The 24,387-nt window shown below is 37.8% G+C and overlaps 1 protein-coding gene and 11 non-coding genes across 12 annotated transcripts; 11 read left to right on the top strand and 1 right to left on the bottom strand.

Moving 5' to 3' along the window:
- Window positions 1–1,753: 1,753 nt before the first annotated feature.
- Window positions 1,754–1,826, top strand: Trnav-cac (transfer RNA valine (anticodon CAC)). The gene has a single exon. It is a non-coding gene; the product is annotated as a tRNA-Val (tRNA).
- A 129-nt stretch (window positions 1,827–1,955) lies between these two features.
- On the top strand, window positions 1,956–2,028 carry Trnav-aac (transfer RNA valine (anticodon AAC)). The gene has a single exon. It is a non-coding gene; the product is annotated as a tRNA-Val (tRNA).
- Window positions 2,029–2,623: 595 nt separating this feature from the next.
- Trnav-cac (transfer RNA valine (anticodon CAC)) lies at window positions 2,624–2,696 on the top strand. Its single transcript has one exon. It is a non-coding gene; the product is annotated as a tRNA-Val (tRNA).
- Window positions 2,697–2,824: 128 nt separating this feature from the next.
- Trnav-uac (transfer RNA valine (anticodon UAC)) lies at window positions 2,825–2,897 on the top strand. Its single transcript has one exon. It is a non-coding gene; the product is annotated as a tRNA-Val (tRNA).
- A 595-nt stretch (window positions 2,898–3,492) lies between these two features.
- Window positions 3,493–3,565, top strand: Trnav-cac (transfer RNA valine (anticodon CAC)). The gene has a single exon. It is a non-coding gene; the product is annotated as a tRNA-Val (tRNA).
- A 1,280-nt stretch (window positions 3,566–4,845) lies between these two features.
- Trnav-cac (transfer RNA valine (anticodon CAC)) lies at window positions 4,846–4,918 on the top strand. The gene has a single exon. It is a non-coding gene; the product is annotated as a tRNA-Val (tRNA).
- Window positions 4,919–5,046: 128 nt separating this feature from the next.
- Window positions 5,047–5,119, top strand: Trnav-aac (transfer RNA valine (anticodon AAC)). The gene has a single exon. It is a non-coding gene; the product is annotated as a tRNA-Val (tRNA).
- Window positions 5,120–5,246: 127 nt separating this feature from the next.
- Trnav-cac (transfer RNA valine (anticodon CAC)) lies at window positions 5,247–5,319 on the top strand. Its single transcript has one exon. It is a non-coding gene; the product is annotated as a tRNA-Val (tRNA).
- Window positions 5,320–5,446: 127 nt separating this feature from the next.
- Window positions 5,447–5,519, top strand: Trnav-uac (transfer RNA valine (anticodon UAC)). Its single transcript has one exon. It is a non-coding gene; the product is annotated as a tRNA-Val (tRNA).
- A 476-nt stretch (window positions 5,520–5,995) lies between these two features.
- Window positions 5,996–6,069, top strand: Trnav-uac (transfer RNA valine (anticodon UAC)). The gene has a single exon. It is a non-coding gene; the product is annotated as a tRNA-Val (tRNA).
- Window positions 6,070–6,199: 130 nt separating this feature from the next.
- Window positions 6,200–6,272, top strand: Trnav-aac (transfer RNA valine (anticodon AAC)). Its single transcript has one exon. It is a non-coding gene; the product is annotated as a tRNA-Val (tRNA).
- Window positions 6,273–9,256: 2,984 nt separating this feature from the next.
- LOC139971535 (betaine--homocysteine S-methyltransferase 1-like) lies at window positions 9,257–24,092 on the bottom strand. Its single transcript, XM_071978098.1, has 10 exons — window positions 23,867–24,092; window positions 19,369–19,510; window positions 19,085–19,209; window positions 17,757–17,948; window positions 16,659–16,806; window positions 15,713–15,901; window positions 15,024–15,154; window positions 13,677–13,771; window positions 12,705–12,827; window positions 9,257–11,403 (listed from the first exon to the last, which is right to left on the bottom strand). The coding sequence occupies exons 1-9, from the start codon at window positions 23,870–23,872 to the stop codon at window positions 12,725–12,727; spliced, it is 1,131 nt and encodes a 376-aa protein (XP_071834199.1). The 5' UTR covers window positions 23,873–24,092; the 3' UTR covers window positions 9,257–11,403; window positions 12,705–12,724.
- Between the last annotated feature and the right edge of the window lie 295 nt (window positions 24,093–24,387).

The following is a 24,387-nucleotide window of genomic DNA, read 5'->3' as shown; positions in this document are numbered from 1 at the left end:
AACAGTTATTGTTTTAATGCCTATAATTGGGGCATGCAGCTGCCAATAAGTAATTCTATCACATGTCCTGTCGTGTTTTAAGGTCACCTGTGGAGTAATTTTGCAATTAGGCCTAAACTAGGCTTACTAGGCGTGTCGGCACATTTTTCTTTGTCAAATGCGCTGTGTCGATCCTCACTATTCATCACGCTATGAGCGATTCGTTCCAGTGATTGCGCCAAGCGTATGTAGAAAAGGGGAGGAAAATATAACAGCCGTAGCATTTTCCTCTTTTTGAATGGTGAGACTGATTCGCGTCGCTGAGCAGGCTCAGCATAATCAGGCCTTTACTTGAACTGTATTTGCCTGCAAATACGCAGTATTTTAGTGCGCGTGGAGTGCTTGTAGTAGTGGGAAGAACTTTTCGGTTGCTCATGGTGTTATATTTTTGGTCGGACAACACACCAGGGAGTATAGTCATGTAGGTACCTACAAAGTGAGGGCGCTTGTGAGCGCCGTGAAAGGCTCAGAATATGAGAGTTAGAAGAGAATAAGTTGCCTACGCAGTAAGCTTCTGAAACTGCAAATGAACAAAGACTATACGAAACTTTTAAGTTTCAACTTCCAGTCATGTAAGTAACGTTCACATGGCAAGTAATGCCAATATTGTAGCGCGCAAGCCCATTGCAATAATTCCCTATATTTGCCAAATCTGCCAAGTTGTCTGTGTGTTACTCTCTCCATGTTAAGTTTTTATTTTTTAATCCCCTAAACCCTCAAAATTCTATATAAAAGTTGTAATTCTGCTTGTATGATGACTTTGTCGTTAGATGGGTGCCTATAGAAGCCTTTCTAGCTGATAGAGACTTAACAAATTTGTAGCCATATAATTTCACATGAAGGTAGAGCTGTATGAGATTTGTCGACGTTAGGGAGTTAAAGCAACCGTCATAAAAGGGTTGGATGTTGAGTAGCAAGAACGTTTGTGATCTTGTTAAATCCACACTCATTAAATGTAAATATTGTACGTTAGTCATCCACGTATTTCCATACGGACTATTATCTGTTTCGAAGATGTAAATAGATTGTCAATAGCGTTCGACAATCCGTCCGACATTTTCTCTACGCAATCGCCATCCATTCACGGAACACGACAATGTGTTACGATCAGTAATGCTCCTTTAAGTTTAAATTGATGATGACGTCAGTTCCTCAGGGTTGGTCTAAATGTTAATGTTAATCCAAAAACTCACTCAAAACATGTTGTTTTATGTTGATATATACAACTGCGTATACCATTAGTTGACATCCAACACCAATTGTCCCAAACAAAGTTGAAATGCATTGTAAACATGTGATCTCTGTGTTTGTATTGGACTAATTCATGACATTAATGTATGCTGTGTAAAGGTTCATTACTCGACAATTAAAAGTGTTACAACCTGGACTAATAACAGTATCTTCTAACGGCCGCGGTTTTACTTTGCCTTTATTCATTTCTGGGAATATAGTAATCTTGCTGCAGACCGATCGGTCCATTTTATCACGTGACCTAATCTAGTATTCTGATTGGCTGGAAATAAGTACTTTCTTCACCTCGTGTTGATAAGTTCGTCTTGCTGCGCATCTCAAACACGTATACATGATCTCAACACGTAACAGTCATCATTACTACATACCAATCGCAATACAATCAAGGACAACAACAAAACACAGAAAATATATGTTCTGCCTTTACTTGGTGTTTCTCTTTCGTGATTACACCGTAAACAGCGATTCCGTAGTGTAGCGGTTATCACATTCGCTTCACACGCGAAAGGTCCCCGGTTCGAGCCCGGGCGGAATCAAGTTTTAAAGCAAGTCTTTTTAAGACGAGTGAATAATATCAGTAGATGGGATTGGCATACTTATCTTTTGTAAGAAAAACTTATCCATTATCAAATACTTACCTTCATGATACTAATATTAACATCAGTGATTCCGTAGTGTAGCGGTTATCACATTCGCTTAACACGCGAAAGGTCCCCGGTTCGAGCCCGGGAGGAATCAAGTATTTTAGCAATTCTTTTTTACTCCAGTGAAAAATGTCACAGTGAATAGATGGGATTGCCAGACATATATACCTTGACAAATAATAACGCATAATGAAATACATGCTATATTTAAATCATTAAGGCATAGAAGGTTGTGTGGCTACAAAGAGATTGTTCGTGTTGTTTTCACATAACTAAAACACAATTACATGATAGCAATACTTATAAAACACTGTGAAAATGGAAGTGAATAGTTAATTCCTTCTGGTCATATTCTAAAGGTCTGAAGCCAATAGAACACATGTATATCCTAATACATACAGGATATTTCCGAGACCAGCAAAATATTTTAATGTTGCTATCTGGTTTTCTTTCGATTCCGATAAGTCATTATATTATGTTCCGAGTCTCAGATGATTGCAGTTCCTTTAATTTCAAAGAATACACAAACAACATAATTCACAATAATAACCTGAAAAAAAGGGTTTCAATGTTATTCCTTTAACATTACTTGAAATATGCAAAGATATTCATCGATTCAAAAATTTAATTATGGGTGTAGATTCATTGTGTTAATATCAGAGACGGTATAGAAGATCATCAACAACAGCGATTCCGTAGTGTAGCGGTTATCACATTCGCTTCACACGCGAAAGGTCCCCGGTTCGAGCCCGGGCGGAATCAAGTTTTTTAGCAAGTCTTTTTAAGACGAGTGAATCATATCAGTAGATGGGATTGGCATACTTATCTATTGTAAAAAAAATCATCCATTATCACATACTCACCTTCATGATACTAATATTAACATCAGTGATTCCGTAGTGTAGCGGTTATCACATTCGCTTTACACGCGAAAGGTCCCCGGTTCGAGCCCGGGCGGAATCAAGTATTTTAGCAATTCTTGTTTACTCCAGTGAAAAATGTCACAGTGAATAGATAGGATTGCCAGACACATATACCTTGACAAATAATAATGTATAATTAAATACATGCTATATTTAAATCATTAAGGCATAGAAGGTTGTGTGGCTACAAAGAGATTGTTCGTGTTGTTTTCACATAATAAAAACGCAATTACATGATAGCAATACTTATAAAACACTGTGAAAATGGAAGTGAATAGTTAATTCCTTCTGGTCATATTCTAAAGGTCTGAAGCCAATAGAACACATGTATATCCTAATACATACAGGATATTTCAGAGACCAGCAAAATATTTAAATGTATGCTATCTGGGTTTCCTTCAATTTCGATAAGTCATTATATTATGTTCCGAGTCTCAGATGATTGCAGTTCCTTTAATTTCAAAGAATACACAAACAATATAATTCACAACAATAACCTGAAAAAAGGGTTTCAATGTTATTTCTTTGACATTACTTGAAATATGCAAAGATATTCATCGATTCAAAAATTTAATTATGGGTGTAGGTTCATTGTGTTAATATCAGAGACGGTATAGAAGATCATCAACAACAGTGATTCCGTAGTGTAGCGGTTATCACATTCGCTTCACACGCGAAAGGTCCCCGGTTCGAGCCCGGGCGGAATCAAGTATTTTAGCAATTCTTTTTTACTCCAGTGAAAAATGTCACAGTGAAAAGATGGGATTGCCAGACATATATACCTTGACAAATAATAATGCATAATTAAATACATGCTATATTTAAATCATTAAGGCATAGAAGGTTGTGTGGCTACAAAGAGATAGTTCGTGTTGTTTTCACATAATAAAAACACAATTACATGATAGCAATACTTATAAAACACTGTGAAAATGGAAGTGAATAGCTAATTCCTTCTGGTCATATTCTAAAGGTCTGAAGCCTAATAGAAGCACATGTATATCCTAATACATACAGGATAGCTCAGAGACCAGCAAAATATTTTAATGTTGCTATCTGGTTTTCTTTCAATTTCGATAAGTCATGATATTATGTTCCGAGTCTCAGATGATTACAGTTCCTTTAATTTCAAAGAATACACAAACAACATAATTCACAACAATAAGGCGGAGTGTATAGCCTAGTGGTTAACGCCGGCGTCTCCCAGTCATGAGATCCCCGGTTCGATTCCCCGCCGACAGCAGTGTGTGTCGTCTGGCAAGGGTGTTGTTCAATAACAACTTCCCGACATGGACGTTAAATGGATGTGTGCCGAGAGATTGGCTTCGGTCAGCTTGCGAGTCTACAAGCCTCCATGGCTTCTTTCGCGAGTTCCTGCTTGCGGGAAGATCACATATACATACATACATACATACATACATACATACATACATACATACATACATACATACATAACCGGACAAAAAGGGTTTCAATGTAATCATAATACCAGAACGGCTAGCAACACACATTATAAATCATATAAAACACGCACTGGTATGTTAAGCCTCAGAAACCGTGCAACCAAAATATGGAATTCACTGTCAATAGCTTTAAAAACTAAGAAAACAAGCTCAACATTTAGTAAATGTCTTACTAAAGAAATTATCATGTCTTATTAATTATGATTTAGCTGCATAGTCGCATAGCAGCATATACACATATTGAAGCGTATACGTATTGTTATTAACATTATTTTCACTATTTTCTATCTTTTCTTCACTGGAGTCTTCTGTTTTGTTAAGCCAGCATAGACTTTTCAGAAGACTTCCATTCACAGTGTAATATTTATGTGAAAAAACAAATAAATGAATAAATGAATGAATGAATGTTATTTCTTTGACACTACTTGAAATATGCAAAGATATCTATCGATTCAAAACTTTAATAATGGGTGTAGATTCATAGTGCTAATATCAGAGACGGTATAGAAGATCATCAACAACAGCGATTCCGTAGTGTAGCGGTTATCACATTCGCTTCACACGCGAAAGGGCCCCGGTTCGAGCCCTGGCGGAATCAAGTTTTTTAGCAAGTCTTTTTAAGACGAGTGAATCATATCAGTAGATGGGATTGGCATACTTATCTATTGTAAAAAAAATCATCCATTATCAAATACTCACCTTCATGATACTAATATTAACATCAGTGATTCCGTAGTGTAGCGGTTATCACATTCGCTTAACACGCGAAAGGTCCCCGGTTTGAGCCCGGGCGGAATCAAGTTTTTAGCAAGTCTTTTTAAGACGAGTGAATCATATCAGTAGATGGGATTGGCATACTTATCTATTGTAAAAAAAATCATCCATTATCAAATACTCACCTTCATGATACTAATATTAACATCAGTGATTCCGTAGTGTAGCGGTTATCACATTCGCTTCACACGCGAAAGGTCCCCGGTTCGAGCCCGGGCGGAATCAAGTTTTTTAGCAAGTCTTTTTAAGACGAGTGAATCATATCAGTAGATGGGATTGGCATACTTATCTATTGTAAAAAAATCATCCATTATCAAATACTCACCTTCATGATACTAATATTAACATCAGTGATTCCGTAGTGTAGCGGTTATCACATTCGCTTTACACGCGAAAGGTCCCCGGTTCGAGCCCGGGCGGAATCAAGTATTTTAGCAATTCTTTTTTACTTTTTTACAAAGAGATTGTTCGTGTTGTTTTCACATAATAAAAACACAATTACATGATAGCAATACTTTTAAAACACTGTGAAAATGGAAGTGAATAGTTAATTCCTTCTGGTCATATTCTAAAGGTCTGAAGCCAATAGAGCACATGTATATCCTAATACATACAGGATATTTCAGAGACCAGCAAAATATTTTAATGTTGCTATCTGCTTTTCTTACAACTCGATAAGTCATGATATTATGTTCCGAGTCTAAATTGATTGCAGTTCCTTTAATTTCAAAGAATACACAAACAATATAATTCACAATAATAATCTAAGAAAGGGTTCCAATGTTATTTCTTTGACACTACTTGAAATATGCAAAGATATCCATCGATTCAAAAATTTAATAATGGGTGTAGATTCCTAGTGTTAATATCAGAGACGGTATAGAAGATCATCAACAACAGTGATTCCGTAGTGTAGCGGTTATGCACATTCGCTTTACACGCGAAAGGTCCCCGGTTCGAGCCCGGGCGGAATCAAGTTTTTTAGCAAGTCTTTTTAAGACGAGTGAATAATGTCAGTAAATGGGATTAGCAGACTTATCTATTGTAAAAAAAAACTCATCCATTATCACGTACTTACCTTCATGATACTAATATTAACATCAGTGATTCCGTAGTGTAGCGGTTATCACATTCGCTTAACACGCGAAAGGTCCCCGGTTCGAGCCCGGGCGGAATCAAGTATTTTAGCAATTCTTTTTTTTCTGTAATCTCTTTGTGAATCGGCTGATTTTGGAGTGCAAGAAGGAAACACTCATTGTAAAGGAAAATGTACTCCGATTAGTGACTATTTCACGTTTTTAAAACTGAATATTTAGCAGGACTTTATTCAATCACTCAGCGCAGTAATGACCCATCAATTTATTCTCAATTTTGGTTGAAGGGGTTAAGGGGAGGGGGGAGCTGTTAAAATCGTTGCTCGATGTACGGCATATATGCGATGAACCCACCCCTGCCCCTTCCACACACCAACCCCTCGCCACATGGTCCCACTCACATCAGAAACCTGAACATTCCCCACTGGAAACCTTACGGTATTGTGTGTCGCCTACAGTATAAATAAAAACCGTTAAAATTTAAATCATTACGTAATCAGGCATCATTTTCGTTGAAAGCGAGGTCAGGACAAGGCCAGATCTGTTGCTTTAACTGAGCAATTGAACATTTGTCTTATCAGATCTCGTCATCTGAAAAATGTTCAATTGCTCATTTCATTCCAACTGAGTAATTGAACAATTTTCTGCAAAATGTTTAATTGACAACTAACCGTATCTCGTCAATTCAACATTTTTCTGAAATATATTAAATTGTTCACTTCATTCCAACTGAGTAATTGAACACTTTCTTGCAAAATGTTGAATTGACCACTTATAATATGTCGTCAATCGAACAATTTTCTGCAAAATGTTTAATTGACAACTTATCATATCTCGTCAATTCAACATTTTTCTGGAAAATATTAAATTGTTCACTTCATTCCAACTGAGCAATTGAGCAATTTTCTGCAAAATGTTTAATTAACAACTAATCGTATCTCGTCAATTCAACATTTTTCTGCAGGGAGGGATGCAGAGATGGTGGAAGAGTACGGTCAAATCTAGGAAACGGGACTTCAAGGAGCAGTGCATGCATAGTTACCGCAAAACTTTCCGACAAAATGCATCCTCTGTTAGTCAGTAAAATATCCAGTATTTAAATCTTCTTTTTTTTCAACAGAGGGGCACATTTTCAGTTTATATTTCTTTTTTTGCAACAAAAAGGCACTTTATAAATAACGATATGGCACTCTTTTATTACAAAAATTGCACTTCTAATTTATAAAATGTTGTTAACAATTTTACATCCCCGTTGCTATACCAATCAGGACGTTGTTAACGATATTTACATGGTTGTTGTTACAATTGACGCCATTGTTAACAATTTTACCCCCTTTTCGCGTTCCGTATCCATAGGCCAAACCAAATTTCTATATCATGACTATTTAGATTTTGAACTAGAAGAGGAGCAAGTTTATCATACTGAACCCCAACCCTTCCACCTGCTCACTCGGAGTAATATCAACATTTTAACCAAAGATTTTCTAAAATAGTTTATATCACCTTCTATCCTCCTTATTTTCACACTATCTGTACTTTAAATTATGCACTTTCACATAATGTCGAATATATGTGAACAAATATAATTGAATAAATATAATCCGCATACTGATTAAAGCGAAAACGTTTAAATTAACAACCAAGGCAAGCCTAGCTGTATATCAATTACATGCAGACACGTTTAAATTAACAACCAAAGGCAAGCCTATAGTTGTATATCCTTACATGCAGAAACGTTTAAATTAACAACCAAGGCAAGCATGTATATCCTAACACATTAAAGAAACTATGCTTTGGCTTGGAAGTATTGCCAACATTTCATTATCTTATTTCTCGAAGCTATTGAGAACAGTCATTCAACAGAATGGGCACGACAAGTTATTTCATCTGATCGACTTTCGGGCTCATCACCTTGTAGGCTACACCGGTACGCCTCAACTGGTACATAGAGAGATCAAAACATAACCATCTCAAACACAACATCACAATTTTATTGAAAATGAACGAAAAATCATGCATGCTGAGAATGGAATTTCAAAATATCTCAATATATAACTATTATCTGTTCATCTGTTAAATCGTTTCTAATTACAATGCACTAACAGTTATTGGTCGATTAGTACTAGCGAGGCAGCTTAATTCATTGTCTAGAAGTTAACTGAGGATTGTAGTGACGTCACTAAATGAAAATTAGATATGTTGTCGGAAATAAAAGTAAGAAGAATCAGATCTGCATAGTCATGATATATATTAAACCGAGGCCATGCCATGTGGCTGGAAGCCCGTAGTGTGTTTCAAGTGCTGTGAATGTAAAGTGACTAGTTTCACGACATAAGGGAAACGTCATTATTTGATCTCAATACCTCTTTAATAACATGATTTTTGTTGTAACCGCTTTGCTCAGTTGTGGAAATGCTATGTTAAGTGCAGCAGGTCCATAGCCATAATTCCAATTTTGAGGCACAAATGTGGCTAATGTCCGCCGGGGGGGGGGTGACTAAGGGGAGGGGCGAATCCTCCCCTATGAGGAATTTTTGTTATGATGAAGGGGATTTGGTTCAAATCTCATATAAGCACAGTAGTAATCCGAATGGTTGCTCACAGAAGTGTACTGTTATGTAATTCAAGACAATAACCCTTAGAGACGAAGGGGGGGGGTGAGTCCGGGGGTCAGTGGTAAAAATGGAATAAATCGAAAAAAAATAATGTATAACTACCTCTATGAAGACTTTGAAGTTTAGTCTTCATTTTTTCATGATATTTCATTACTGGATATTTTTGGGGTGTATGCTTGATTTGTATTTGCAGAAGCGAAGGGGGGGGGGGGGGAGAAAGAAGAGGTCTGTTTGAAAATTTCTGAATACTATGGGCTCCATTGGGAAAAACTAAATTTAGTAGAACCGCAAAGAACCAAATGTAGTGTATCAAGACAGAAACTCCTTAAAAATGGAGTTAACACGTTCAACTTTGACGGTTAACCTGTTCCTGATCGTTCTATCGTGAACCTGTTCGCTTGTTTCTTCATGGAGTTGTTCAATCGAAAAACCGGAAGATTGCTTGTTCCCGTGTTTTTCTTCTTCTACGGACACCCCCATACACATATGATAACATCATATATAATATAGTAATATATGATGGTTTGGTCATGCATGGTGCAAACAGCAAAGTTACAACCATACTAATCAATTCATGACACTATATGACCCCCGATTATCTGTAAACTGAGCACACACACAAACAGATATAAACTGTAGGTTGAAGTTCGACGTTTTGTTAATTCATTTACTCTATAGGGGTTGTTTATTTATTGTAAGAGGACACATTAACAGATAATAAACAGTTAATACTCTGAAAGTCGGTTTCATCCGGTTCTAACTGGCTAAATCTGGATTCAATATATAGTTTTTGAGCCATAGTGTCAGGATTAAGATTATCGTCTATGTTGTTGCTGTTGTTGCAATTACTATGAAGTTGTGTACTTTGTCCCTCCATTAACAAATTCACGTGCTGTTGCGCCCTAATGGACTAAAGGATACGCACCACAGATTGCTATACCTCAGAAGTAAATGTAACGTAATATATCTTCGACGGCCCGATTCTTCGCCTTCCTCGGAGTCGTGATTCAGTTTCCCTTGAATTGAAACCGACAACGACACAGCATTCTTAGCAGGTATCAACTCAACACTGCCAAGTTTGAAGAAACTTACAATATTTGGTAATGTTTGCCCCCTATAACTTCGGCTTATACCCCCAGTTTCCTCAATCAATTATCTGTTAATATCTGCCATATATATACATATAATCTACAATTTAATTGTATTCACTTTTATTTATATTTATCTGTCAATATTGATGTTCTTATATTATTAATATTGATGTATTGATTCATATGATTCACTGAATATGGAGCAGAATTATGTATGTTCTGTGTCCTAAAGGTCCCTACGGTCCCTACAGTCACATGATTTTGTATTTAAATAATTGTCGTCATCACTATCCTCAGGAAGAAAATAAATAAGCAAAAGTGTGATCAGTCACTTTCGGATGTTTCGGATGTTCTTTTGCGTCGATTCGGCCTTCCAAACATATTTCATCTCTTCCAAGTGCTGGTCATGCGGGCGTAATGTCGTTGAAGGGGAGGTGAGGTATATATATATAAACATGGATGTCATCCCAGTTCATACCACGTCGTGACGCCGTTGTAATCTGAATAAAATCACATCCCAGTGGTGGATCTAGGAGCCGTTTTACTTTTTATTCGGTATTTGATGATATCAACAATTATTTGGTGATATCAGCAATTATTTAATGATATCAACAATTAATTGCTGATATCAACTTTTAATTGCTGATATTAACAATTAATCACTGATATCATTCATCAAATATCGAATAAAAAGTCAAACGGCTTTCCATACGGCCGGGAGACAAAAGTACGGCTCAAGATGCCGACATTACAACAGCAAATCGAAAGGACAAAAATCGGTAAAAAGTAAGGAATACCCGCACGCCGCGAAACTTGCAAAGCTTTGCGATTTTGCACCGGCCTACCTTGCTTTGAGAAATATATATATATTTTTGTAGCTAATTTATGTGCCAAAATACATTTACGAAGAATAGTCGCTAGAAAAAGAAAAGAAAGTATAAAAATGGCTTGATTATTGGTGTCAACAGCGACAAACTTCGTGTAAAATACAACTATTGACGTTGCGAGTAATTTATATTATATCGTATAAAAGAAAGTTTATTTAATACATAGATAAAGTGTAATTTATCTATGATTTTACAGCAACACAATCACCCAAGTAAAGATGAAAACGTTGATAAATTTCTAAGATTTGTCAATAATAAGTTAATGAATAATGAATAATAAATAATGAATAATAAATGAATAAATTATGTAGAACATAACATTTTCTGTTTCGGGTAAAACGCTTAACAACTCTTTAGTTAGAAGCAACCACGTGATTGTAACTACATTAGACCTAAATCTCTTAAATCTAGATTGAGGTATTCAGCTTGCTATCAATATGACATGACGACGTTGCAGATACAAAGTTTATTGTAAAGAACGCATTCAGAGGTGGGACAAAGAGAGGTTTCACCACATAACGAGACCATGCATGTCTGTTTCACGTAACCATGGCAATTGGGGTAATCTACTCCAAGGCGTCACCGCGGCACACAGTATGGATGAACGAGCGTACTTCTAATTCTGAAAAAAAGGAGTTACCATTGAGATGAATGACTTGAAAAACGGCATTCCTCCAGCTCACCCCCCACCACCACCACCACAACAACACAAACCCCACCCACCACCACCCTAAGGCAAAATAATTTACATTGCCAACAGCTTGCCAAGATACAATGTGTTGTTATCCAGGAATGAGACTGATGGGCTTGTTTACATCGTCCTTCTTTCTTATCTCCCATTTAAAAAAAAAAAAAAAACAGCAAACAGATTTGAAATTAAACTCATACACAAACAGACACGCGCACATACACACAAATACTTAATCATGGGACCAAATGAAACTAATCTAGATGAGTTATTTTTAGACGCTATGAGACGATCCTTTGTTTTCGATTATTTTAAAGATTTCATTGTTTTGATTTTATCGCGATCGGTGTATCAGTGTGTAAACGAATGAGTTGCCATATACAGGTGTATATAGTTACACCTCCATGCGGCCAGTGAGTACCGGTACTTATCATGAGTCATATAAGCAGAAAACTTGATACTCCCGTAAAAAAAAAATTATCACAAAAACTAACACATTGACAGGTAAAGGTATATGTAAGATATATGGAACCATCTGTTAATAGGTTTCTAATTAAAGTAAAGTATGGAACGAAGTGATAATGAACAATCCACGATTTAAAGTGAGAACCATTATACTTCAGAAAGCATTCATAAATATAATATAAGAGGATCAAACATGTTACGGGTTAATTAATATCCCCAAATTCTTTGTCGCCCTCCCCCCCCCACTCCCCAACCCCCTCCATCTCCCCACCTTGGGAATTTGATCATGCAAGAAATTTTCCATATTGTTAAAAACAATGAATGGAACTAAAAGGGCTATTCCGTTCTAAAGGTTTTTCAGCTTTATGTTGGCGCCAATGATGATATGAAATGAAATTTGAATCCATAAAGGAAATTTACAAAGTAGACATAGCACTATAGATTTATAGATTAGTATACAGACATACATACGGACAGACTTATATATCACTCGTAATTCCAGGGAGAGAGAAATGCATCTTTAAAGAGTGTCCAGGTTGATATCTCTATTGGGGGAGTGAATTTCATTTTTACCTAATAGAAGATTTACTCAAAATTAGTTCAGCTGCCAAAGAGAGGATATTTTCGTTCTTGTTGGAGTTATTTGGAGCGTTTTACTGTAATGAAGGAGTAGAATTCATCCTTGAAGATGGATTGATCAGCCAGGACACTCTCAGGGGTTGAATTTTCGCTCTTTGGAAATAAAGAGTGTAAACGTATTAAATACGTACCAAACGTTTTATATTGTCTATTATGTTTGCTGACCATTTTCTCTTGGAGCAATGTTTGCTAGTAATTTACCATTTTTTCTGCCAGTAGCAGGAGTTAAATTCTCCCAGTACTCACGGGTACATCTTTAAAAGTAAAAGCGAAAGAGAGAGAGAGATATAAGATAGATATAAGAAGAACCCAACGGGCACTATAGTTACTTGCTCAAAGGAATATTAAAGTATTCAACACCCAGTATCATAATATTTATGCCCACATGAACCAGCTATTGACCAACAACTGTATTCAAAATGTGGATAAAATCCCAAAAACGTGGGCCCAAATGGACTCAGAAATATTGAGCCCCACGAATTCAGGCCCAAAGAATGTCTCCCAAAATTCGTTTGCCGTGGAAATTCATTCAAAGTCATACCTTATTTTACGATATCATATACTTCTTAATCTATGAGTATAAGAATGTACTAAACATGTAATTTCTTCATGTTGAATATGACTCATTAACAGCATAGAATATAAAGAATAATTTACACTGTATGGGTATTCATTCAGGATCATACTTACTAACCTATCAGTATAAGAACGTACTAAACATGTAATTACTTCATACAAGATAATACTCATGAACAGCACAGAATTTAAAGAATATTTTACACTATATCGGTATTCATTCAGGATCATACTTACTAACCTATCAGTATAAGAACGTACTAAACATGTAAGAACTTCGTACAGGATAATACTCATTAATTAACAGCATAGAAGTTAGAGAATATTTTGCAATATACGGGCATGCATTCAGGATCATAAGTTCTAACCTGGAAGTCACAAAATGTACAAAACTCTTCATTCAGTATCACACTCAACTTGTAAGTTAAAGTATAGGTTTAACTTATAGATCATTCATTCAGAAACATTCTTACTAACATATAATACAAATAAAAAAAAAACAAAGTTTATGTATTGTCCATACTAACCTATCGGTTTGGTTATCCAACATACTTTTCTTTAGTGATTCATATCCACCGTGCTTGTCTTTGCCAGGTGGACGAACTCCCCGCTCTACTGCTAGCTGGAAAACAGTAAGAATTTAGAAAAGATGAATAGTGATTTATTCTTTTTAGAGTATACTAACCTTCCGCAGTTATCAATGCATCAAGGAAAATATTATGATAGGAATTGTTTTTTTCTATGATCTCACCAATTATGTAAACTATTGTGTTAGTAAAACTCGACAAGACAAACATCTTTATGGATAATGATAATTTCATCTACAAACTTACAAAATGTTATCTATTAATCCTCTTCATATGAAATGTGATATGTTATTTTCGTTACCAATTTTGATATCACCGTGAGAGCTCGATAAGGTATCATCAGTTTGTTAATATCATTGCTCTTGTTATTAATGTCGTCGTTGTTGTTGCTTATTACAAACGGCTGAGAATCGAAGACTAGCCGATTACTCATGTTCACGGTACCCTCTTGAAGCTTGTAGTTTTAATCCTATGAATTTGCAACCTCGTATCCTTTCCTATTTTTTTTCTTGTATAGAGTATTGTATAAGCTATGGGCACTATTTAACTAGATGAAAGGATTGGTTCAGTTGTCATACATGTTCATGTTATATGAAAGAGGAAAATGAAAGAAACACAATGGTGAAAAAACTATTCAAATATCTTTTTCGGTTAAAGAGATATTCAAGTGAAAAGTTTTATCAGATTGTGTAGAAACTGCAAAACTCTGACTAGCTGTGATGTCACATCCTCACATTCATGAAAAGTCTTTGTTTTTTGCTCTAAATATTTTGTAAGATTTCATGACTTTCAACCAAAAGATATGTCAAGAGATCTCATATTTGTCAAAGGAAGCATTTGAGATTAAACATCTGAAGAATTTTTTATTATATTAATTTCAAATGCGTTAAAAAATGTAAATAATTTTTAAAGAAATTTATTCACAAATGTTAAGGAAGTGAAGATGTGACGTCACACACTCACAGTAAGTCTTTCTACACCAGTCGTTTTCAAAGAAATTTTGATATCTTCAAATTGTCATATCTCCTTAACAGAGCATGCTATCATGGTAGTTTCTTCACTGTTCTTTTTGTCTTTTTGTGCTCTTTCATACAAAATAGACATGTCAAACACCTGAACCAATCCTTTAAGTTATTCAATATCTGTAAACTATGACATTGTTGTTTGTTTTACATTCCATAAGTGATAAAAGTCAACAGACGGAAAACTCCTCGTTGGCTTGTTTGTGTGTTTGTTCGTGTGTGTCCTTTGTCATACATGTCAACAGAAAACTATGAGGTCATATACCTCTTCGGCGATAGCTCGAATGTGATATGGTTCAAAACCGCAACAGCCACCGATATATCGCACACCGAGGTTATATGCTTCTCTGGCAAATCTTGCGACGTCAATTCTGGTCAATAACCTTGGTTCCATAGCTGGTGGATAGAACAATTATGGATATGGTGATTGGCATTTGAGGTGATATAAGGTATACATTATAAAAAATATAAAGTACACTTCATATTTATCAACCTTATATTTGATGATGGTTAGAAGAAAGGCATTTTACACCGGGGTGGACTGCGTCACATATTGCTACCGGCTCAGTGATCCAACCAACGTCACCGAGGACTTAGAACCAACACCTTTCGCGACCAAGAGGAAGTTGGCGCTTCTGTTCGTTAACTTGACGGCGCCTTCGATCCATATATGATACAATAATAAACAGTGGTGGAAAAACTATACCCCTATACATATATATAATATATGCGTTATGTTAAAATAGTTGGTTTTCTGATATATGCTGATGGCATTATTACACGGGACTTGTTCAAGTTTTCTGTCGTAGCCTCATGATGCTAAATACTGATGTCTAGAATACAGACAATCAATTAAATCAATCAATTAAAAGTAGAAATTTCCCAGTATGGTTACATGCGTGGCTATTTGCTGCATTTTAAGACCAATGCAGATATCAGAGCGACTCGACTGACCATATGGAAACTCAGGCAAGACGGTATAGCCTCTCTCGTCATCTCGTATTTCTTGTGTATGCCAACCTACAGGTTGGACCATGAGATAGACATCGTATCCTGCCTCTTTCAAGGCAATCTTCATCATTTCTAATGTCTCCAGTGCGATGAAAGGATCGTAATTACAGTTAACACCAACCACGTCTGCGCCTGTCAACGAAGATGTATATTCAGTCTACAATGACACATGCGTGAATTGCCCCAGCCTATTTGCTGTTTTTTTTATTTCAATCGTACCTTCAAATTCTTGGCCTATATAGCTTAACTACATCACTAATACACACAGTGTGTTTACATTGCTTAAACAATAACCGAAAACTTCCAGTAGGTTTTTATGGTTCTCTTTAATCTAAATACAGAGCTTGAGAAAGAAACGTTGTACGTTAGTTCCTTAACTGAGTTGTACTGTAAGTCACATCACATCTTTAAAATTACTCCGACCTACTAAAAAACCTACATACCACTTTAACATTGTCTCGAGATTGTGCCTATACTTCTTTTTATTTTACTGAAACGGTGGCACAAGTGTTTGAAGATATACCAACATAATTATGTAACCGAAAGTTTTGTTAATAGCATGCCGTCTTGGTATCGCTACCATTATTCTATTATTAGCCCTGTATGTGTATACAGGGATACAGTATGTCTCACAAAGCACACACATATGTATATTGCACCATCCACGAACGTTGACTGATGCCCGTCCTAGATAGATAGGGTCTAAGGCAAGGGCGTGTTCCCTCCCCCCCCCCCCACCCTTTGCGTATTTTTCTGTGTTAGCGTGAGTGGGGGATTGGTGATATAACGAAAATGATGAGGCATCATTAATCATCAAATACTTAAGGCAGTATATCTGAATTGATTGGATTTATACGTATTCACAAAACTGCTTCCTTCGTATTCATACCTGCTTGAGCCATTCGAATTGCGCATTCTTGTGGTGTAACACCCGAAAGATCCCCGGCTGGTCCCACCCTCATCGAGCAAGCGATTGGTAGGTGCATCGTCTTCATTGCTTCAATAGCCCATTCCGCTTCTTCAATATAACCAAAAAACTATAACCAAACCAAAAACAGCAAAATTATAAAAAACATCGAAGTAGAATATATAGTGCTACTTTAACACCCCCCCCCCCTCGGGAGTCCAAACGGGGCGAAATCGGGCGCCATTTCGGGAGCCTCCGTTTTTTGGGGCCTCTTTTCGGAAGCCGTTTCGGAGCCCCCGTTTTGTTGGGGCTCTTCTCTGGAGCCGTTTTTTTTTAAAGCGGGCACCCTTTTTTCACACGAAGTCGTCACGTTTGTAATTGAGGTCATAGTACCAAGCCAGCAATAGTTGCGAGACCTGCAAATTACTGCACTAATTAATATCCAGAATGTATACTTTCCTACGTGAACTGTCCCAAACAACTTACGTAACGACCAAGCGGCACTAAACAAAAGCGTTTATCAGGAGTGTTATTGATGTATCTAGAAGATACCGTGCATCTGAGTCAAGGTCCTTTAAGATGAAAGATATTGAAGCAAAACGAGTTGTAACGCGACTAGATGATATGATATCATCGTTATGTTGCGAATGCCCCTCTGGGAACCGCAGGCACCCGTTTTCAGGGGGCCGTCTCCTGTTTATCGGGAACCGTTTCGGAAGCCTTCGTTCGGGAACTCCGAAACGGCTCCCGAAAAAAAGCCTCCGAAAAAAAAAATTTGCCTTACTCTAGGGATCAATCATGATGCTACCCAACTCTCTATATTAGGTCAGTTAAACAGTCCATGGACCCGTTCGAATTTTTAACGAACCCCAATTTCCTGAGGACCCTGGCTGGCCACTTTGCCCTCACGAATCCCCACAGATTTCTTACATGTCCTCTAGAGGTCCACGGACTCCAGATTGAGATAGATGAACTTACAGAGTACAACAAAGGAATTAGCCATGTGAAACAATATGTCATGAAACCGAAAATCAATTCCATTCATGTAGTGTCTTAGGTGTAAACCTTTAACGGTCTTACCTCACCGAGGAGAAAATCGATCTTTTTTTCTTTAAAGACTTCCATCTGTTTCATAAACTCGCCCATGACGTGGTCCTTGCCTTTACTTTCTACATAACCAGGGACGGGCGATAAACCGCCAGCAACTAAGGCACCTCCTTCATCCGCCACTTCTCTGGCCAGATCACAGGCTGCTCTGTTTAAGTTCTCGCACTAAGTGAGAGAGACCAATATTGAATATGGACCAATATTGAATATGGACGCTCCATAATGCAAATTCAACGTGAAGTTATCATCTTGCCATCATGACATTACTCATGCATCAAAATAACAATTTGCAAGTTAGACAAGAGCCCAATTGGCACTATGGTTCCTTGCTGATTGGAATATTTAAGTGTTGTATGTCTTCACCTTATATCATGATATATATATATATGCCCACATATACCAGCTGTTGACCAACAACTGTATTCCAAGTTTGGATATAATCTGGTTTAGAGTTGTAGAGTTATTGCTATTTTAAATTTTTGGTCCTTCCAAAAGAAAATTGAGCCTGATAAACGTTTGCGCTTAAATGGTCCCAAAATTATTTGGCGCAGACAACATGGCTCAAAGATAAATTGAGCCCCCAAAATATCGGCCCCAATGGACCCAAAAATATTGGGCCCCACAAATTCGGGCCAAAGTATTTCCCCAAAATGCTTTTGAGGTGGAAGTATACTTTTGGCCCACCGGGCCAAAAAATGGGCGCGGAATTTTTTGGAGCCCAGATGGCCTACATGTACCAGCTATTAACCAACCACTGTATACTAAGGTTTGCTACAATCCGACTTCAGGTTACAGAGTTATTGCAATTTTAACATTTGTCCTCTACCAAAAATTGGGCTCAACAAAATGTTACGCCCAAATGATACAAACATATTGGGCCCCACAAATGCGGACCCAAAGAACGTGGCCCAAAATGAATTCGAGGTGGAGGGTAAATTTGGGCCATACCAACCCAAAAATATACCAAAATAATTAGGCTTACATGTACCAGCTATAAACAACTGTATACCAAGTGTGGTTTACAATCCGACTTAAGGATGCGGAGTTATTGCAATAGATTTTAACGTTTGACCCTATAACCTCATTTATATTCATAAGGTTGGCGCCAAAAACGATAGGGCACACCTTTTAACTATAATACATCTGCATAGCAAGTATGACAAATATTTATCACTCCGTTGTTGAGTTATCGTGAACCCAAGCAAATTTCACAGACGCACACACATACATACACACGCCAACCTGACTTTACGGGTTCCTTAGCTTCCAGCAATGAACAAAACAAAAAAGGGCAAACATACATTGACTGTTTCTCGCTGGTCCGCATGGTTACCAGCGAAAGCTAATTTATCGTCAGAGGAGTAAAAAGTAAAGGTTTGCATCACATCCGATCCAGCTCTTAAGTAGTCCCGATGAAGTTGTTTTACTGAAGGAAAATTCAAAAACCGTTAAATCAAAAATACTAACACATTTTGACTGATTCCTTGAATGAAACGGGAGCATTGACAAAGTTGAAAATTGAAAAGCGCGAATCTTGTTAATATTTCCTACATGTATATACACCGAAGTATTGAAAGTGACTGACCTGCTTCGGGGTATTGGACCACAGCTTCTGGTGTCCACGCTCCAGCCTCGACGTAGCCTCTTCTCTCTAACGTCACTACGAAGCTCCCATCACCGACGACCGGTCCGCTAGCTAACCGTTCGAGAAAAGCCTTTCCGGTATCCTATTTAGAAAAATAAATAAATAAAAACGTGTACAAACTTTCTAGAATTTTCATTTTGTAATTAAAAAAAAATAAATAGTAGGAAAAGAAGGATGTTTCGATCCCTACAGACGGTTTCAGTCATGTCAGAAGCATTTATATATGAATTATTGTTTAATAATACACTAGGTCAAGGAATGTAAACAGCCGAGATAGATCTTGGGGAATGTGGTATTCCTGACCAAACCCACCCCCCCCCCACCCTCGGTCCCGGTCTTCCTCCATGCTTCCTCACTCACATAGGCCCCTATGTTATTTTATTTTATTCGACTTTGACAAATAACCTCAGCGCCTTCGTTTGAGTTGAGCTGCCTCGGTGTATGTGTAACTGCAGGTACACAAAATCATATATTTATCTAAAGTAGTTTGCAACTTAAAGAACACACCTGTACACGGAAAGATAACGAATCTGCTATCATCGATAGAAACTCCACTGAGTCATAAAAGGCATATGTACATAAGCTGTGTGTGTGTATATTATCTTTAGTGGACAGTCCATATTTAGGAATATTAGCTGAGGCACGACACAACACGATATGAACAGTAGGAACCATGAAAAGATTGCCACCGTGATCCGCTTGCCACAACATACCGCTTGCCATCGTGAACTACTAGCCACAATGAACCACCTTGAACCGCTTGTCACCATGAACCGCTTGTCACAATGAACTGCTTGTCACCGTGCACAGGTTGGCACCATGAAACGCTCACCACCACGAACCGCTTGTAATCATGAATCGTTGTCACCATGAACCACCTGCCACCATGAACAGGTTGGCACAATGTACTGGTTGGCACCGTGAAACAGTTGGCACTATGGATGAACCAGTTGGTACCATGAACCAGTTGATACCATGAACCAGTTGATATCATTAACCAGTTGGTCTCATGTTCCTGTGGGCAACATGTAGCGGGCAGGAGGCATAATGAAACACGTATGTCATATTTTAAGTTGATTTCGTTTTAGTTTGTTTTTACATTTTGCTTTATAATAGATTGATAACAAAACTGAATGAATTTGCAAATCGTTTCAAAACTGAGCCCTATAGGCAAACAAAGAATGACAACGACTGCCAAAGTCTATTCAGGGAGCTGCTGTTGTATCATCTAATCTTATCTTATAAACCAACAATGTTAACTTTCTTGAGGATTCATTATCACATGAAAGATTGCCAAGTGTTGCTTTGCTAATTTCTATACACATTCATGTCCAAAGTACGGTGAGAATATACGTGTCCGCGAAGAGTGGGTGGGGAATTATATCAGTTGGTTCATATATGGACATCTATGAACAGAGTCAGGTCTTCGCAACGTAGATCGACGGAGTAGCTTACGGATAAATGGTTATGGAGAGTGTGAGATCGTGTGGGTGGTAGGGGGGAGGGGCGGGGGTAATGTAATGAAATGATGGGCATTACTTTAGACATTATCTTTCAATTTGATGATGTACCGTACTTTCATATCAATGTTTTATACTTCATGAGCTACAACCCCCGTTGTTTGGACCAATATTTGGGTAAAGAGTCTACACATTGGCACTGTGTTGTAGCCTACTGATTTTCTACATTAGTTTCTTAGTTGTGGACGTATAGACATTAATTGCTGTGCACATTATCACATTGATATAGCTTTGTGTGTTTTTTTTATCTTTTCATCGCAGAGCTAGCTCTAAAATGTTGTCGGTCCTTCTACCCGAAATTTCCACCGATTCACACAGGGGTAACAGTAATTACTGTAAACTGTTTAAGTTTTGTACCACAGTAAAAGCTGGATGGTGCTGATAAATATGATAAATCGGTTGCATGTGATATTAGGATTACAGTAAGAACTGAGGATATGTGTAATTCCAACAAATCAAGTTGTTGGGATTTGTTGGGATCACACATATCCTCAGTTCTTACTATAATCCTAATAGCACATGCTACTGACTTATAGCACGATCCAGTAGATATTGTGGTACAACACTTTAAGATTTACAGTAGTTACTGTAGTCTCTGTGTGTATCGGGTGGAAATGTGTATATTCAGGGAGTTGTTCCATAACAACTCCCTGGTATATTCGTGCACAAAAGATATGACACTAGAGTGATCAGGGAGTGTTTCCATAACAACTCCCTGGTGTGATGACATGAATGATATACAATGCAGGGCTGAGATAAATTAGAATTATTTTTAATTTGAAAAAAAAACATGCAATGCAAATGAAACGAAGTGAAAGTTAAAACAATGCTGACTTAAACAGAGTGCGCTGTAAAAATGAAAAACATGAAATATGATGAAACGAGAAAACAACAACAACACTTGATTGCCATCGTCAATTATATGAACAGATAATAATGAAGTTTCGTGTTTCATTTGCTACTGAATCTAAGAATACCCGTGAACTAAACTAGATATTGGCGTGCGCAGGGGTTGGGGCGGGGGGAGGGGAGACTCACCAGTCGGGGCAATATGGTTCAGTCAGGATTTGTTCTGCAGTCAGACAGGGGAAATAATTAGACCATTATTACGGGTATTCACCCCCCCCCCCACACACACACACACCCACACATACACTTTTGAAATTCTGTGCACGCCAATGGCTATAATGAAATTAAGAAACAAAACTAAAATGTCAGGATTAGTAACTTCGTGTCCTGGAAAGCATCGCAACGTTTGATGAATAAAAATGTGGTTACTACAGCTTTACTTCATTGGCTAAAGTCACATATACCGCACGCGTACTCCCCATCTCACCGAATTGACTATATAGTTATCGTTACTCTACTATAGGGTCCGTCCATTCAGAGAACAACTTCCTGGATCATCGGAAGTATAAGGGTAAGTATTTCTCCATCGCAAGAAGCAACCAGTTGGTATCTAATCTTACTAGATTAAATTGGCTGGAGGCTGGTGAGACACTCAATAAGGTCATTTGTCATTGGAAAGACGAGATAGACTACGTATTACGTCACTCGAGACAGAGCCTGGTCACGAAAACAAAACAGCTTCGTGCACTCCGGCCATCCCTACGTCCACTTAAAGGGTGTGAAGACTCGCGCACAAAGAAACGTCTCATGCCGGTAATCTGACCTAGTTTCGAATGAGGTGTAACAGAAGTGTTAGACAACACCATCGATCCCACACACAGCTTGCTACCGTCGGTAATTAGACACTAGTGTACAGTCAGTACATGCAGCTACGGTTAATACCCATGCACAACACAGTGTATAAACGATTCAGCGATGGACATCTCAGGTCTAGATAAATGATAACAAGGTATCACGTTTCATTACTGTCACACAGATTATATCACTTAGAACTTAGATTTGACCATTCAACCCCCCCAACACCCCACCCCCCCCCCCCCCGCACCCAACCCCTCTCGCGGCGTGAAGAGGTTAATGAGATAACAGCATAACAGATAACTGCCTGGTCAACCCTATCGAAACTATCAACTAAACCTCTAACGTACCCCGTGGCATTACAATATTCAAAAAACGTATCACAATGAACAGCGTTTCAGCCTATTTTTAAGGCTATTCAGTGTTGATTCTTGAAAAGCTTGTAGCATCACAAAGTCTAGATGCATGGCGGTAAACTGTTGTTCGAGTTGCTTCTTGAGTATCATATTCAACGGATGTGTTGAAACCTTGAGAAAATCGTGATAAATACCCTCTACAGCATATGGGTGTGACTATAGCTACTACAGGAAAATATATCTGGGCGACGAAAATATTCAGAATTTAAAACTGTCCTTGATTAATCGCTAGTGAACGATCAGTTGGTAAACAAAACTCTAAGAATTGACGCAAATAACTTTGACCCACTTCTAGTCTTCTTCTGGGAAGGTGACCCAAAGTACTCCCTATTAAAACAATGTGACAGCCAACTCATGTCACAAGTGTCGCTGGCCATATAAAAATAAATATATATATATATTTTTTTTCGTTTTGACATTGTACAGTCTTGCTCGTAAATAATGGAGCCCCTCTGCAAATCCAATTCATCCATTAGCCAAAGAATCAACCTCCCTAGGCAGCCTACCGATTGAGAATTAAAAACGGTTAGTTGCACAACTAACCCCCCCCCCCCCCTGCCCACCTTGTGCGCCCTCCGTGCATGTCCATGGTCGCCTTTAGTCCCTATTTCCATTTGGACCGTTATACACAAATGGAAGATGCACATCGTCCATTTGTGTATCACGGTCCCATAATGGTTCAGCGTGAGTGAGCTAACCAGCATATCTATTTGATTATTTGAATTTAGTTTGGAAAGCTAACATACACACACACTGAACCAATGAAACTATGAGAAAGAAAGGAAATAATGTACTTACTGCCATATTTGTGATATAGAAATTGGAATATGAGATGAACACTTTCCCCTTCAAAGAACAAAATGAAAACAATCTGCGGCCGTTTACAGCTGAGTTATAAACTTCTGATCAGTGTGAAGTGTTGACTTTATACGAGTGAACGAAGGTGCACTTTTCCAGCTAATGAATTCTTGTTGACTATAGGCATGCGCGTACAGCTGTGTTTCACCACGGCACTATCTTATCGCTTGCTTCCCCCGGTAATCAATGCGTGCAATTTATATGATTAGGTAACAATGACTGAGCAGTCGTAGATATCACAATAGGTAACAATGTCGCCCTATCCAGCTAGATTTGGCAAACAATATGATTAAATTCTATGAGGCTGTATGTGTAGTGGCAGTCCCGAGCCAGAGAAGAAGAAACATCACAATAATATATATATACTGCTGTATATTGTGTTTTTACTGTATGGGTTTGTTGTGCTATAGGTTGAGAGCGGATCAGTCGTTGGTTATCGCGCCCAGGATCTTTGCACGGTG

This window comes from Apostichopus japonicus, chromosome 8 (genome assembly GCF_037975245.1).
Source record: "Apostichopus japonicus isolate 1M-3 chromosome 8, ASM3797524v1, whole genome shotgun sequence".
In the NCBI taxonomy this organism is placed as follows: domain Eukaryota; kingdom Metazoa; phylum Echinodermata; class Holothuroidea; order Aspidochirotida; family Stichopodidae; genus Apostichopus; species Apostichopus japonicus.
This window is presented reverse-complemented; position numbering and strand designations above follow the sequence as displayed.